Source organism: Nanorana parkeri, unplaced genomic scaffold (genome assembly GCF_000935625.1).
Source record: "Nanorana parkeri isolate BGI_ZX_2015 unplaced genomic scaffold, ASM93562v1 scaffold24, whole genome shotgun sequence".
NCBI lineage: Eukaryota > Metazoa > Chordata > Amphibia > Anura > Dicroglossidae > Nanorana > Nanorana parkeri.
In genome coordinates, this window is record NW_017306292.1 from 367039 (window position 1) to 383215 (window position 16177).

General features: G+C 39.6%; 1 protein-coding gene across 1 annotated transcript in view; it reads left to right on the forward strand.

Annotated features, from left to right (window-relative positions):
• Nucleotides 1–16177, forward strand: part of N4BP2 (NEDD4 binding protein 2) — a 47173-nt gene that overhangs the window by 17715 nt on the left and 13281 nt on the right. The window contains 7 exon segments of the mRNA XM_018564426.1: nt 1907–1995; nt 3700–3776; nt 8359–8508; nt 9559–11582; nt 12620–12705; nt 13769–13814; nt 14664–14863. Coding sequence (XP_018419928.1) covers nt 1907–1995; nt 3700–3776; nt 8359–8508; nt 9559–11582; nt 12620–12705; nt 13769–13814; nt 14664–14863 — 2672 coding nt within the window.

Sequence of the window (16177 nt, forward strand, 5' to 3'; positions counted from 1 at the left end):
CCCCCCCTCCCCCATATTTTATTAAAAGTGGGACATTCAGGGCCGGTGCTAGACTATTTTGTGCCCTAGGCAAGACCAGCTACTTGAACTCCCCTTTCCTTGGCGCAACCCCCAATTCCCCCGCCTGCGCAGCCCCATTCTCCTGCGGGTTAGCTTTTACAGGCAGATGTAATTTAATTTGAAATAGCCAATAGCAATAACTGGCTATTGAAACCCCACCCACTGAGCAGAGGGGCAAACCTGAGAGAGAGAGAGCATTGTCTCTCAGTTACGCTCCTCTGCTCAGTGGGCGGGTGCAATAGCCAGCCTGCTATCGGCTTTTGCAATTTGAAATAGATGGTAGGCGCCGCGTGTGGGGAATAGTCAAGGCTGCGCCCTAGTCAGCAGTGCGTCCCAGGCGGCTGCCTAGTGGCAGCACCGGCCCTGGGGACATCCTCTGGTCTTGTAAGTTATTTCTGTAAAGAGATAGCACTTTGTTAACCATGAACTGATATCTAAGGCCCCTGTGGATGGCTTGTTCACCTGAGAGTCCGCACAGTCCACCATAGACCCCACATAGCCACCTGAGATTCTCTGCTGAAGCTATTACGCAGGCACCCCAGAGCAACACAGAGTATGTAGCTCCATATTACTCTACATTGATGTATAATGCATTGCTGGGATTTGTTGTCCTCTATAGCCGGTTGCCATTCAGCATTGCTATATAATGTATCATTGGATTCGTAGTCCTCTCTAGCTGATGGTATTATTCTGCATTGCTGTATATTGTGTTGCTGGGATTTGTAGTCCTCTATAGCTGTTAATATTCTGCATTGTTGGATAATGTAGTGCTGAGATTTGTAGGTCCTCTACAGCTTGGAGTCAGTGGCAGAACTACCAGGGGCGCAGCATTTCCGGGCACTTTACCACTATCCTAAAATCATTAGTCTGTATTGTTTTAGAAAATCTGTCACATGACACACAAAAAATTATCGGTAATTGGTAATAGGTTGGACTTCATGGACTTATGTCTTTATTCAACCTCAAATACTATGTATCGGCGAGTACTTGAGTGAAAGTATCAGTACTCGTTCACGGTCTGGAAAAAAAGGTATTGGTGCATCCCTACAGTAGAAATTTCAAATGCTGTCACCTGGGACTGGTCATAGGGAGATTTGACCAAGCTGAAATTCACACAAGACTTTGTATGTTCCAACAGGGGGTCCCGGCGGGGAGCAACTGGAAATTAAGTAAAGGCTGTTTACTTAGGCAATCATTTTTTTTTTTTTAAAGTTGAATTCTCTGTTAAAGGAGAACTATGGGGTCAGGGCTTTTCCCCATAGTTCTCTTAAGGGTCACGGGAGAACACAAACTAGTGTTCTCCCGTGACCCATAGCTCAGTATACCGCGAGCTACAGCTCACGGTATACTGAGACGCCGCAGCCGGGACGGATCCCGACAATACTGTCCGGATCCACCCAGCTGCGGGATTGACAGCTGGGTCTGCCTATCCAGAGGCAGAGCCAGCTGTGCCCGCCCCCTCCCCCGCCCGTTTCGCCAGTCAGCGCTGGAGGATCGGACAGGGGAGGGGGGAATCCCTGCAGGGAGCCGTGAGGGACAGTCATGGCTCTCTGCAGGGATAGATCGAGAAGTGAGCGAGTGACGGTATGTGTTTGTCACAGGTCGGCTCAGATTATGGGGCTGAGTGAAAATCACTCGCCTCATAATTCTCCTTTTTAATGTCAGGCAAGCTGAAAGGAAGTCATGTTGCACAAACTGATACTGATTTTGTTGGCTATATATTTTAAACAGACATTATTTGCCTTGTTAACCCATATCCGCTTTTGGTTTTGTCAGTTTGCCAATTGAAGTTGACTTGTGCACTACCACAAAAGCAGGCATTTACAATATCACTGTTCTATTTCAGCTAAAGATGCTTTTGAGAAGAATGTGTCACCGATTATGATAGACAATACCAACTTACAAGGATGGGAAATGAAGCCATATGTCTCTATGGTCAGAAGAGTTTAACATTGTACATACCAGAATATATTTGTGTTATCCAGAATGTTTGTTTAAAAAACCTTTTAAATAGATTTGCAGGGATTTGTATGTTTATTGTTATTCCTCGCCCTGATTTTTGTTCTTTGTTCATATTTTTCCATTTGTTTTTATTGTTCATAGTTCTATAAGTACTCATAATCTAAAAGTTGTAGTTTAAGAATTAGCAATAATGACAACGAGTTTAGGCTATCTTTACTCAGTTCAGTATTTATAAGTGATACATCCAACTCAGGCTTGCCTTGTGACATTTGTGCAGTGAATGTCTGTTTGCTGTAATAAGAACTAAACGTCATCAGATGTGATTATTAGCCCTCATGAAGCCTTATTTACAAAAATGTAGTTTGTTGGAACAGTCTGCTTTGTTTGGGTTTAAATCTGATTGGTTTTTGAAAGGTTTTACAGACAAAGACATAGATAAACAAGCTACACACTGATTTATTATGTTGGAAAGCCATGCTCAATCAGGCATCTACATTATAATGAAAACAAGCCCATACAGTTCGATCATTGGGCGGAGTAAGGCACACTGGGTCTTAAGAGTACATAGTCCAAAGGACAACCACATGAACATGGCTTCTATATGGTGATGTTGTCATTTTAGTTCATTTCCATTGACATTGGTTGCTAGAAGTTTTCAGTAATACATTATATGGCCAAAGTTTTTGTAGAGCCCTAACCATCACACCTTCTGTAAGGACAAAATTATTTGGGCCCTTCCTCAAATAATTGTGTTCATGTGTTTCCAATAAAAGCAACTGGTAATTCTATAGCATAGAAAGACATTTTACATATTTTTTGTGTACTTTCAACCTTATTGCATGGTTTGAGGAAGGCCCTTTTTCTGTTCCAGAAGGACTGTGCTACTGTGCACAAAGCCAGATCCATAAAGACATGGTTTTAAAGCTTGGTGTGGAGGAACTTGAATGGCCTTCATAGAGCCCTGTTCTCAACCCCACTGTACTCCTTTGCAATGAATCAGAACACTGATTGCAAGCCAGGTCTTTTCATTCAACGTTAGTATTTGACCTTATGATAGCTCTTTTGGCTTTATGGGCACAGTATTCCACAGGCATACGCCACAATTTTGTGAAAAGCATTCCTAAAAGAGTGTAGGCTGTCATAGCTGCAAACTGAGGAGAAAGGACAACTCCATGCTAATGCCCATGGTATTGGAATGGGATTTCCAAGCTCATATAGGTGTGACATTCATGTGTCCACATATAATGTGTATAACCTTGATGGTTGTGATTTAGGTACTGCAGATTCAGAAACAGTGCTGTCTATGGCATGACAGGGGGAGTTGCATACATTTTACCTACAAGGAATGTGATCAAGTTTAATTGACTATTTTTTCCTGCATAGAGTTCAGCAGATGGAGTGTTGTCACATTACTCAGCATAAAGCTAAAATAAAATGGTATGAAACTGGCTCCTCACTTCCATGGTCCCGTTAAGTTACCAGCAGGCAACTAGTACATACAAAATGCACTCGACATCTAATTTTTAAAACAAAAAAAATTATTCTGTACTTTTATGCTCTAAACATTAGTGAGCTCAACTCTTTTATGTACTGGAAGCAGTAATGCTTATGATGCATGCCACAATTTGTATTTGCTCATTTCTGTTAATCAATGTATTTGGCATTTTTTCTTACTAGGCCATGAAATACAAATATAAAGTAACATTTCGTGAACCAGACACATGGTGGAAATATAAACCCAGAGAGCTTGAGAGGTACGACTACTAATTGTGAATTTATTTTTTTTGTTCATGTGCTATGAGTGAGAACACCATATTCTTAAAGATGAACTCCTGGTAAATATAAAAACATCAGCTAATGCAATTAAAAGCAATATTTTAGTTATAGATGGAGCCTTATGGACTGTGTCAGTTCCTAGCATCTTAATGCCTTTGATACTTCAACAGCAAACTTCCCAAATCTGTTCCCATCTGCCTGGGAATTTTTGAATCTTTGAATGAAAACCCTCTTAATGGCTACAGTAGGTATACAGGCCCAGTAAATTGCGGTGCGGTGGTGTGAACTGTGCCCATCCATGACAAGGCAAATTGTGTTGTCTTGTATTGGGACTGCTCTGCAAAAAAGGGCCAGCGCAGGCCCAGCACATCTATTGGGAAAGGGCCCTTTATGTATTTGTATATGCAGCTTTTGTAAGTACCTAAAACTGTCCGATAATACCTTGTACAGCAACACTCAGACTATAAGATTGAGGTCTAGCACAAGGAGCCAGTTATGCTGTGTAGCAACGCATGTGTGCTGGCAGTGAACAACCTGATAGATAAGAAAGAGCAGTATGAGCATAAAGATGCCTCATCGCTTTGATGCTTCTCCTTTGTCCAGTCAGTAAGCTGGGTGGTTTGTCTGAGTCCTCTTGTAGTACAGTAGCCCTGCTGACCTGGCTGTGCTGCCTGGCAAAGGATGCCTGGATCATAAAAGCTGGCTGCAGAGACTTGGAAATGCTTTGGAAGTGAAAAGAGTAGCGTTGTATGGATTTTAATTCTTTATTTAGCGGTTTCTTGGACTTCAGCTTTAAAGGAATCATGCCCTGTATCTTTAAAAACTTTTGACCAAATATTCAAACTTTTTCCTGTATTCAACTTTTAACTTGCAGCAGAATGGCCTCCAAGTTAACATTGTGGTGGCTTTGAGGATGGGCAGGTATCCTACCGAGGACAAAAAATACAGTGCTCAGCATAAATGAGTATACCCCTTTTGAACAGTAAGATTTGAATCAGTATTTCAGTGAACACAAGTACAATTTGCAAAATTTGGCCAAAACCGAGTTTTATAGAACATTTGTTTAGCTCTTTACATGAACGTAAGGTCAATAATATAACTTAGATTACAGAATCTTCAGTTTTACTCAAATTAGGTGAAGCAAAAATGAATACACCCCACAAACAAAAACTACTTCATCTAGTATTTTGTGTGACCTCCATGATTTGTAAGGACAGCACCAAGTCTTCTAGGCATGGAATGAACAAGTTGGCGACATATTGCAACATCTATCTTTTTTCCATGCTTCAAGAACGACCTCTTTTAGAGCCTGGAAGCTCGATGGAGAGTGAAGCTCAACTTGTCTCTCCAGAATTCCCCATAGGTGTTCGATTGGGTTCAGATCAGGAGACATACTTGGCCACTGAATCACTTTCACCCTGTTCTTCTTCAGAAATGCAACAGTGGCCTTAGATGTGTGTTTTGGATCATTGCCATGTTGGAAAAGACGACCAAGGGCACGGAGTGATGGTAGCATCTGCTCTTTCAATATAGAGCAGTACATCTGTGAATTCATGATACCATCAGTGAAATGCAGCTCCCCGACACCAGTGGCACTCATGAAGCCCCACAGAAGGATACTGCCACGTTTCACTGTAGGCACCATGCATTTTTCTTTGTGCTTCTCACCTTTGCAACACCATACAGTTTTGAAGCCATCAGTTCCAAAAACATTGATCTTGGTCTCATCACTCCAGAGTACAGAGTCCCAGTAGTCTTCTTTTTCAGCATGTGTCTGGCAAATTGTAGGCGGGCTTTTTTGTGCATGGGCACAAAAAACGGACGACACCCATGCATGCCATCCCTCTGCAGTGTACGCCGTATTGTGTCACTGGACACAATCGCCCCAGTTTGGCTTTCTACTTCTTTAGCTATCTGCAGTGAACTTGCATGGTGATTTTCTTCAACATTTCTCATCAGAAGATGCTCCTGTTGATGTGTTAACTTCCATGTATGGCCTGGACGTCTCTGTGAGATGGTTGCAGTTCCATATTTGTTACATTTTTTGTAGCACTTTTGCTCCAGTATTCTGACTGATAAGTAAAGCTTTGCTGATCTTCTTGTAACCTTCACCTTTCTTGTGTAAAGAAATTATTTTCTTTCTCAGGCTTTGTGACATTTCTCTTCCATGTGGTGCCATTGCGGACAGCATGAAATGGGAACGGGTTTTCTTTGTTAAGTAAAACCCTTTTATAATTAACTGTCTGCTGGACACCTGTGTCATGAATCACTATACTCACCTGTAGTTGAATTCTTGTTAATTAGGATTTTGTTGTCTAAAATTTAGCTTTGCTCCTAAGACTTTCATTGGGTTGTATTTATTTGTGCAACATGGTCTTGAATGTATTTGTTAGGAAAAATACTTTTTTCTGTGTGCAAATTAAGAAATCTTGGTTGCATTCAATGACCCGCATTTGTGGGAGTATTTTGTAGTATAGTGTCCCATAAAAAATGTTGATTCTAAAAGATAAGTAAAGGTTTTCTGACAAATCTGTTGGGGTGTACTCATTTATGCTGAGCACTGTATGTATGGCCATCTCAAATTATAAGCAGAGCTGAGCTACACTTTTCTTCTTATGTTAATTGTTATTATAATTACTCATCAGGACATGTCCTCGATTTGCACTTAATAGATTCTCACATATTCTTGCCAAACGTGATTGTCAACCTAGAGTAACCCTGTTTTGTAATTCATAACATTGCAGAAAATGTGTGAGTCATTTTGATGAATAGGCTGTGCAGTTCATTCTTCATACCTAAGGTGGTTGATCAAGTTTTCTTTAACTTTGCGATTAATGGCTTCACCAGAAGACGATCAAAGTTTTGGTATGGCCCAGCCAAAAATCAGACCTCAGTCCAGTTGAGATCTTAAAATCTGTGGGGTGACCTGAAGAGGGCTGTGCACAGGAGACGCCTTCCTAATCTGACAGATTTGGAGCACTTTTGCAAGGAAGAGTTGGCAAAGATTCCCAAGACAAGATGTGCCATGTTGATAGACTCCTACCCCAAAAGATTGAATGCTGTCGTAAAATCAAAAGGTGCTTTAACAAAGTATTAGTTTCAGGGTGTGCATATTTATGCAACTATGTTATTTTAAGTTTTTTATTTTAATTTTTTTCCTGTTCAGTTTTTTTTTTTTATTGAATTGCACAGAATATAGGTCACATTAAAGGTGGAAACAATTCTGAAGTGATTTATCTTGGTCTAATTTTTACATGTAAAAACCCGGCATATTTACAGGGGTGTGTCGACGTTTGATATCCACTGTATCTATAAGTTGACCAAGTATATGTATTTCTTTATAGAAAAGTAAAGCCCTCCAGGGGGGGGAGGGATGAGTGAGAAATCTTTTCGGGCTACTTGAAGGTGCGACGCATGACGGTCATTTATAGAACACAGAGTCGGCGAGAGGCTGGTGAGGGGTAGTACATATCAATCCAGGGGGACCAGGTTTTTTCAAATTTGCCCATATGGTCTTTGAGTTGAGCTGTTCTCTTTTCCTGTGACATAACCCAATTGACGTGGGCAGTCACACTATGGATACTGAGGGGCTTCGTGAGCCAATTCTTAGCTATTTCACCCAGTATATTTTTTTTAAATACAGTATATCCTTTATTTATAGTAAATGTCCATCCCAGTCAAAATGTTTAAATCGGACTCAGAGTTGGAGAGTCTACATGAGCTACTGAATTGAGTGGAGCCATAGAGCATTGAATGAGTCAAATTCCTGTATGCAGTTTTGCCTTTCTTCAGCTCATTGGCTCATGCACATGAGTTTGTGCTGGAGGTGTTCAGACAGCACACAAAGTTCTGGTGGAGTTCAGATGTGTTTCTGGATATAAGGTTGATACCATACTAAAAGAAATTGGAAAATAGAATCTCTATCTGCAGTATAACATGTATATGTAACAGGGGTTACTGATGAAGACAAAAAGGTGTGTGCACAGATAATGAAACACTTTTACACAGTTTAAAACATCGTGCAACATGTTCTACTTGCCCAGAAAGCAAGATGGCCAGGTGTATCAGATAAGTGCATTGGAAGCCAATGATAGGTCAATGGTTCATTATATTAGACCTCCCTCCCACTGGTAAGTCTGTGTTCACTTCTGCTTGTTTTCAGTGTAGTGCTTTGAAAAAAAATGTTTGCTGCTTCTTTGATGTGGTTTTAAACACATGTAATGTAAAATGCACCTACAGCGTATCACCCCAAAAACGCATCAATGTGAATAGAGCCTCAAGCTGTTTCTTATCACAGACACTTATGTATTTTATCATTCATTTCTCATGTGGGCAGCAGCTGTTATAACCTCAAAAAGAAGTTTTATGTTTTAACTTGAATTATCCTAAAATTCAGTGTTTTTTACCCTTTTGTTTCGTAATGCAGTAAACTATTTTGAGTAGACAAATATTTAGATTAGAAGATTAAACCTGTTTTAAATATTCTACTTCATTCATGTCTTTTACATATACATGTTGTCTTACTGTCTTCTAATTTTATTGATCAATCTTTATTTCAAGGCGTAACAATCATGGTGTAAAGAAAGAGAAGATCATAAAAATGCTAGAAAATTTTGACCGTGTTACAGTGAACTCTATTTTAAACCTGTCAGCTGCAAAGAAGCCTGAAAGTGCTGGTATCGGTCAGCTAAAGCCAGATGAAAGAAATGGGTATGTTTTCATACATACAGACATACATGCAGTATTATAGGTGTACATCCATAATATTAATGATCACTGTTGCAAAAAGTTTTATTCTGAGAATTACTGTAAATGCAACTAATATAATGATAGTACTTAGAACAAGAATTATTATTTTTTTACACTCATGTTAACAGCACCTGTATACCAATCTGTCCAGCAAACTAACTAAACATAAGACAAATCGTAACCATGCCAGGACTGCTTTAGAGGTTGCAGAGGTTCTACCTTCTGTCACTGTGACTTTTCCTGGACAGCATGGGCTGCAAACAAATTTATAGAGAAATCTATAAATCATCTCGTGTAATACAAGTCTATTGACGTGTATTATACGTGAGGATGCTGAGGGACATACCAGAGCTGGAGTGGAAGGAGAGAGATCTGAGCAGTCACTGGTCCAGGTATGTATATCTTCTTTTTTTTTTTACACCCTAGGCCAAAATGAGCACTTAACCCTTGCAGTGCAGGGGTAGCACCACTACAAGGGTTAATTTTTTTAAACTGCCCGCAGTTCTTCTTTAAAGATTGTCAGACAATTTCAGCCTATTGGGGTTAATTTACTAAAGGAGAATAGGCTGTTTGCTTTGCAAAGCGTATGTTCTTTTAGCTTAGCAAATGAAGTAAAGCATTGTTTACTTTAAATACCCAATCATGCAAGGGGAATTATTCAGACAAACAAAGCTTTGCCACTTCTAGATAATACCAGAGCTTGCACTTCTCTTCCTTTAACATTCCTATTGGCCTGTAAGGTTGTTCATCATTCTGATGGGCCAGTAGGAATATGTAGGGGACCGGGCCTAAGGGCAAGCTCTGACATTACCTCGGTGCTTCACTGCTTTGCCTGTCAGAACTGCCTAGGACTTGGATTAGGTTTTGTATCAGTTTGTTTTTGTATTTCAGTTACAGTCTATTTAAATTTATAGTTTCATACAGTATACATTTTTAGTTAGCTATTATTTGCTATTTAACTATCCTATATGTTATGAATCTGAAATATTGTTATTGTGTTTAACTAATTAGGCCCAGCAATAACTTGGTTACAGAAGTTGATCTTGCTACAACAGAAGCCAAAATTCCTTCTAACTTAGAAGCAGCAGCAGCCAATGCAGATGAAAGCAACATCTTACATGAAGCAAGAAATGTTCCTGAAATCTCACTGAATGTATTAGAATCTAGAAAAGAAAACTTAAAGAATACAGATGACGAACTTGAAACATATTCAGATGATGATCAGTGCCTAGAAGATATTTCTATTGAAAATCGTCCTTACAGTATTAAAAATGTATCCACTGAAATATGTGCACAGGAGGTAATCACAGATGAAGAGGTTAATTTAGATGTTGGTTGCAATTCATCACAGATGGATGAAAGAAATGACCCTCTAAGTTTTGTTGGGGACTGGCCCGTGGAGCAAACGTTAACTCAGAGGGCACCAAGAAACAGAAAGAAGGCAAAGGCAAACTATATGTCTGTTCAGCACCTTGCTGAAGAAGAGGAAACTTTAGATTGTAATTTGGAGCAAATTGTTGTCAATCCTGAGCCTGCTCCAAAGGAAGAAGTTGCTTCCTTAAAGACCAACTTTGAAACTGAAGCTTCTGTAGTCAGTCATTGTGATGGAACAGACTTACAAAAATTAGAAAACCAATTATATGCAATTCCTGCTTATATTAACAATGAAAATAAAGCTTTGGCAGAACACAAGGCCAGTGCCTCTGGTGTTACATCCTCTGAAGTTCTACAGAAAGACCTGCCAGTTGCTGTAGAGAATATAAATCTAGATATTTCAAGTGTTACAGCAGATGTGGAAGTAATGACAAGACCAAGCAAAAGCAGTAGTAAAAAATGCCATTTGGCTCTAACCTTTAGTAATACTTGCTCCAATTCCTTCAGGACTGATGGAACGGTATCTCCATGTAACTTGATAGAAGCTGTAGACCATAGTAGTGCTGGAATCATTGCATGCACTCAGACTGAACCTCATGAATTTGCAATAGCATGGAGAGTAGAGAAGAGAAACATGGAAGTCCTAGAGTCTTTAAAGGTTCTTACAGGAAAAGCTGATAGATTTAAATCACAGCCTTTACAAACTAATGAATACTCTCAAGAAAATATACCTTATAGAATGATGCATCACAAAAGTACCTTTGTAGCAGAAGATGACATAATATGTCTACAAGATGAAGATAGTCTGCAAATTCTTTGTAAGTTGTTTAGGTCCCTATCTTTTGATGTGCTAAAAGATCTTTTTGAAAGGTGCAATAAAGATCTGGAATGGGCAACAAATTTGCTTCTTGATTCTGGAGAAAAAATATATAAAGATGAATGCGATCAAGAAGAATTGTTAAAACCTGAAGAAGAAAACTGTGAACATTTACAAAATGATGGCCACTTAGAGGAAGGGACTATATATCCTGATGGCTCTCTGCCAACTGATTCTGAACTAACTGAAGAACCGTCTGCAGAATTTAAATTGAATGATAACAGTATTGAAGACAGCAGTGGCATAGCTTTGGTTAATTGTACTCCTATTAATAATGTGTCCCTAGTTGTTGCTGACGAGTTAAAGAATAGCAATGTGTTATCATCTGCTGAAGTGAATGGAATTGCTAACCAGTGCATGATACTGGACAGTGTTCAACCTGACCAAGACACAGTACCGGATACTACTGAAGCTCATATAATGTGGTCTTCCAGTTTAGAAGGGGGGCAGTTTAATTCTCAAGATTCAACTGTCAATATGAATATTGAAACCAATAATATCTTAAATGAGAAAACCATCAAGAAAGAAAGTATCCAGGAATTTAATTCTCCTATTGATGAAGTGCTATATGAAACTGGTGACAGTCAAGGTGATATCCCAACAGATGATTTGTACAAAGATCAAGAAAATACTGACGTGTTACCTGGAATTGTAGAGAAACCACAAAATAACTCCTTTTCACAGCCCAAGGAGCCCCTAAAATTTGACTATTTAGAATTATCTTTACCTCCGGAGCTTGCCTTCCAACTCACTGAATTGTTTGGCCCTGTTGGAATCGATCCAGGTATGATTACAGTAAGACTATGGACAGAAATGTTTTGCCTTTCAGTAAATTACAGTTTTCATTTTATTTTATAAGATCATATCTTACTTTGCACTCTGATGTAACACCATGACAGATAGAAACCTGTGATTTGTGGCATAATTGCCATTATCCAATGTGACTCAACACTTAGACATATATGAAGGTAGTTAAAGAATTCATTGAATGTCAGATGAGCAGATGGATCTTTGCCTAAATGGGATGCCCACCTAAAATTGAGGAAAATGCCAGTGGGTTGATTCTCTAGTGTTTTCTTGGGGATTCTGGCAGTACGATCTTTGCACCCAACTTCTTAGTTTTGACCACCTGCAGTGACTATTATAAGGGAGTCCAAATGTCTAGCTCTCGGATTGCACGTATTGTAATGTAAAAAAATAATGTAGATGGTTCTATGGATGAATCAATTCAAATATTCTGCCGAGTGTCTTTCTTGTACACTTCCCTCACTTGCCCTGTAGACGTGCCTGGACCGGAGGAACGTCACATTCTGGCACCCCAAATGCACTTCTGGCTCACAGTTCGATCACCCACACCAAAATGCACGGTACCGCAATGCTGTGTATTCTAGTGCGGTGCGACTTAATGACCAGGGACAACTGTCAGTCCTGAGGTTACACAGGTTGAGAACCACCCTTAGATATTGCTTTATTCCCATGAAAACTTTGCTCCATTTTGGAATAGCCATATTGTGATGTTAAGGCCTACCAGCTCTGTCATTGGGCACTGCTCTTTATATGGGTCAATGACTGCTCTACGGAGTTTTCTAGAGAGCATTGAGAGTGAATGACAGTTAAGCTTGTCTTTCCTGCTGCCAAAATACAAGTTTTAGGGGGGTACATAGGACTTGACATTTGTAGGAAATACATTAAACCATAATCACTGGAAAAACCAAGTACATTGTGTCCCTTCTCAACCCTCCAATTACCCAGCATTATGCTTATTATTAATTTGTAGGCAGGCTTTAGCTGTGATCTGTAACTCTGTTTATTTCCTTGCAGGCTCTCTAACTATTGAGGATTGTTTGGTTCCTATAGACCTTAAATTGGCGGAAGCGATTCATAAAAAGTGGAAACAATCAATAATGGTTAGTTCCTATACACAATTTATGCAGTAAATATTTGTTTACCAAAAAATGACCAGTGCCAGGCTCCAGTTGCTGAGAACAAAGGTATCACCCTGCATTGATAAGAATAATCATCAATCATAAAGTTAGGGGGCAAGCTCTTGGTCATGATGCTCAACCCATTTACTCCATGATATAACAATGTTATATTTTAGAAATAGTGCATTCTATTCTATGATTTTTTTTATTTTTTTTAACTGATACTGGAAAATATTTTGAAAGGATACATTAGAATTCTATAGCTACTGCATTATGTGTATCAGTTTAATAGTGTAAACATTTAAATATTACAGAAAACAAATGAGGATAACATGAAATAAAAATCAGAAAGGGTACTATGTACACTGTAGTGTGTGGGTTGCCCAAAAGTCTTTAAAGTGACATTAAAGGCAAAAATGTCCCCCCCAATGCTAGTGTAAGGACTTATTTCAAATGATGCCTTTTGATCCGATCATCTTCTTTACAATAGTTTTCAGGAGTCCCTCCAGCGCTGGTGCCGGTCTCTGATCCAGTGCTGACTCCTCTCTCTTCCTGTCCTATGGAGTCTATGTGGTTGCACGCTGCTGCACTAACTTACCCTGTGTCTCTCCTCTTCTCCCGGCCGAAGATCTGTACTGTGCATGCGCCCGCTCTATGATCCTTTGCGGCCGCCCAGGAATCTTCAGATCTTCGGATGGGAGCGCGCGGCGGAGAAGCAGGTAAGTTTAAACCCTTTTGAAAAGGTTTTTTTTTTCTTTTTTAATGTTTTTGCATGTATCTACTGCTTGCTAGCAGTAGATACATGCAAAAACATGCAAGGCTTTAATAACCCTTTAATGGAAAAAGTCATCTATCAATATTGCATTATAGAAACCAGATCAGATTCACTGTAAAACAGGAGTTAGAAAATGTAAATTGCTGTTTGACAATACAGACAGTTCTCTGTTCGCTGCCTCTGATGCTTTTCTTTATGATGATGGGTGCTTGAAGTATTTTAGTTGCTTATGTGTTTTTGTTTAAGTGCTTAATTCATTTTATTCCTCAGGAGAGGCATAACCAAGAAGCATTATCCTATCAACTCCTGCTTGGAGGTATTCATATTTTATTTTAAACATTCATGTAAAGTTGGTTTCATTCTACTTAGACAGATAATTGTCTTCTATTATAATTGGAGTAGAAGGTATTGCAGTCTAAGACATGAGTAATATGGGAGCTAAGAGCAGGTTCATTCCTCTAGGGTCAGAATACTTGTACCTGGTTCATTCTGAGTTTCTTGAAACTTCCGTGAAGTGCAATGTAGAAAATCCAATTTAAAACGTTTTATAAAAGTCACATGGTGCTCTGTGCTTTTACTTTTCATGTGAATCTGTGTTTTAAAACTGAACTCCAGGCTAACCACTAAATATGCAGATGAACCGACATATTTGAGAGCCGTTAAACATGCCAAAGGATTTTTATTTCTGTCCATCCAATGCTGAGATTTATACAGCTTTTCTCCACAACATAGCCTCGTCTAGCAGGGGACGGGACCGCCATCCTTCTCTGCTGCCATTTTACTTTAATTTACAGGTCTCCTCCCCACCCCTACCCTTTGACTGGTTAAGGAGAAGCACCACGCTGATGAGTTTATTTCTGTATATCTGGTCTCTCCTTCTATCACATGCTCATTGTAATGCACTTGAATGTCGTCTTGTACTGCTTCTCCCTCCCCTTCCCTGGGCTCTGCTGTACAGACTGTGTATAGTAGATAGCAGGAGGCTGATACCAAGTCATATTTTATTAATTTGTTATTCTGTACATTTTATATCCGCCGGGGGTTCAGTTTTAATTGCCATTTTTGTAAACCTTCGATCTGTTTAATATGCAGTGTCACTGTTTCCCAATGTTGAAGTCCTGATGGTGTTATCATGACTTACAAATCAAACAACTTTTTTTGGCAGACTTTTCAACAAATGACCACATCATACTGGACAGTCTTCTTCAGGAACAGGAGTCTAGGCTGGCTGGACATAATTTAGTTGTTACACAGAGAGAAAAAGACATGTTTCCATTCTTGGACCAGTGGAATACCAGAACAAAAAAGGTTTCCCTGCGGCAGATCATGTCAGAAGAAATGGCGTTACAGGCTCGGGAAGATTTGGTATGTGGATTTAAAGATCAGTTTTCCCAAAAACTGATATCTAATTTTTGATCGATGTAGTACAGGTAAAGTGTACAGGTAAAGTGTATATCAAGCCAAAACAATTTTTTTGCATAAAGTAGGGAACCCCTATCAGGTTATTGTTTGCCATGCAAAAATTTCCTTCTACTTACTGTCCTGGAGACACAACAGAAAATAAAAGGAAATCTCCCCAAATTGGGGGAATATCTATCCTAGACTAGCCACACACATACCACAGGCTATATGGTAGAGAAACAATACATTGCCCCATGCACCCTAAACAGTGCGAATAGAGGATTCTGAACTGCTGCTGTTCTATTTAGGCAGCTACAGCAGCCATGGCTTCCTGAACACACAAACAGTGAGTGCATCTGATATTTGCACTCACATGATAAAATCAGAATTTTTGGCTAGAAAACAGCTTGAAAGTAGAGGCCCCGTGGAATAAAACAAATGCTAGTTGCCATTTTTTATGTTGCACGGTATTTGCAAGAAGAAATTAAAAGATAATAGATAAGACAATAAAAGATGGGGCTGTGTCCGGTAAGTAGATACCAAACATGTCAAGTCTTAAAATTGCTTGCGCCAGTAAAATGGGAAAAAATTACAGTAGTCGAAACTGCCCATAGGTGACACTTTTAAAGCCTTTACCACTTGTCTAATTAGGGCTAACAGTGATTGATGGCCCTAGGATTATTCCTTTCTGACCTTCGCAGTGATATGCAATGTGTTACCCAGTCAGATTAATCGATGATTGAAAATGTTGACAACTTTTTCAATCATCGATTATAATCGACTTAGTCGATTAGTTGTTGCAGCATTCCATTCATCCCCGATTTCTGGGGACAGTCCCCGGATTGAGGAGACCGTCCCCTGACAAATTATGTCCCTGGGAACATAAAACAAACCAATTTTTTTTTTTAATACTCACCTGATCCCTGGATCCACCTCCCATCTCCCACGCTGTTAGAAGCTGCATACAACGTGTGCTGGTTACTACTTAAACCAGCGCGCTGTGTGCAGCTTCTGAGAAGATACGCTATTAGCGTAGCGAGGAAGCCGGCTGCACATTTTGCCCGCTGCGCATCCCGCTAAGCTAATAGCGTATCTTTTTAGAAGCTGCACACAGCACGCCGGTTTAAGTAGTAACCAGTACACGCTGTATGCAGCTTCTAACAGCGTGGGAGACGGGAGGCCGCACTTTTGGTTGATGCAGGAATCGGGTAAATATATAAAAAAGGTTTATTTTATGTTCCTGGGGATAAAATGTCCCCGGATTTTGTTTTAAAAATG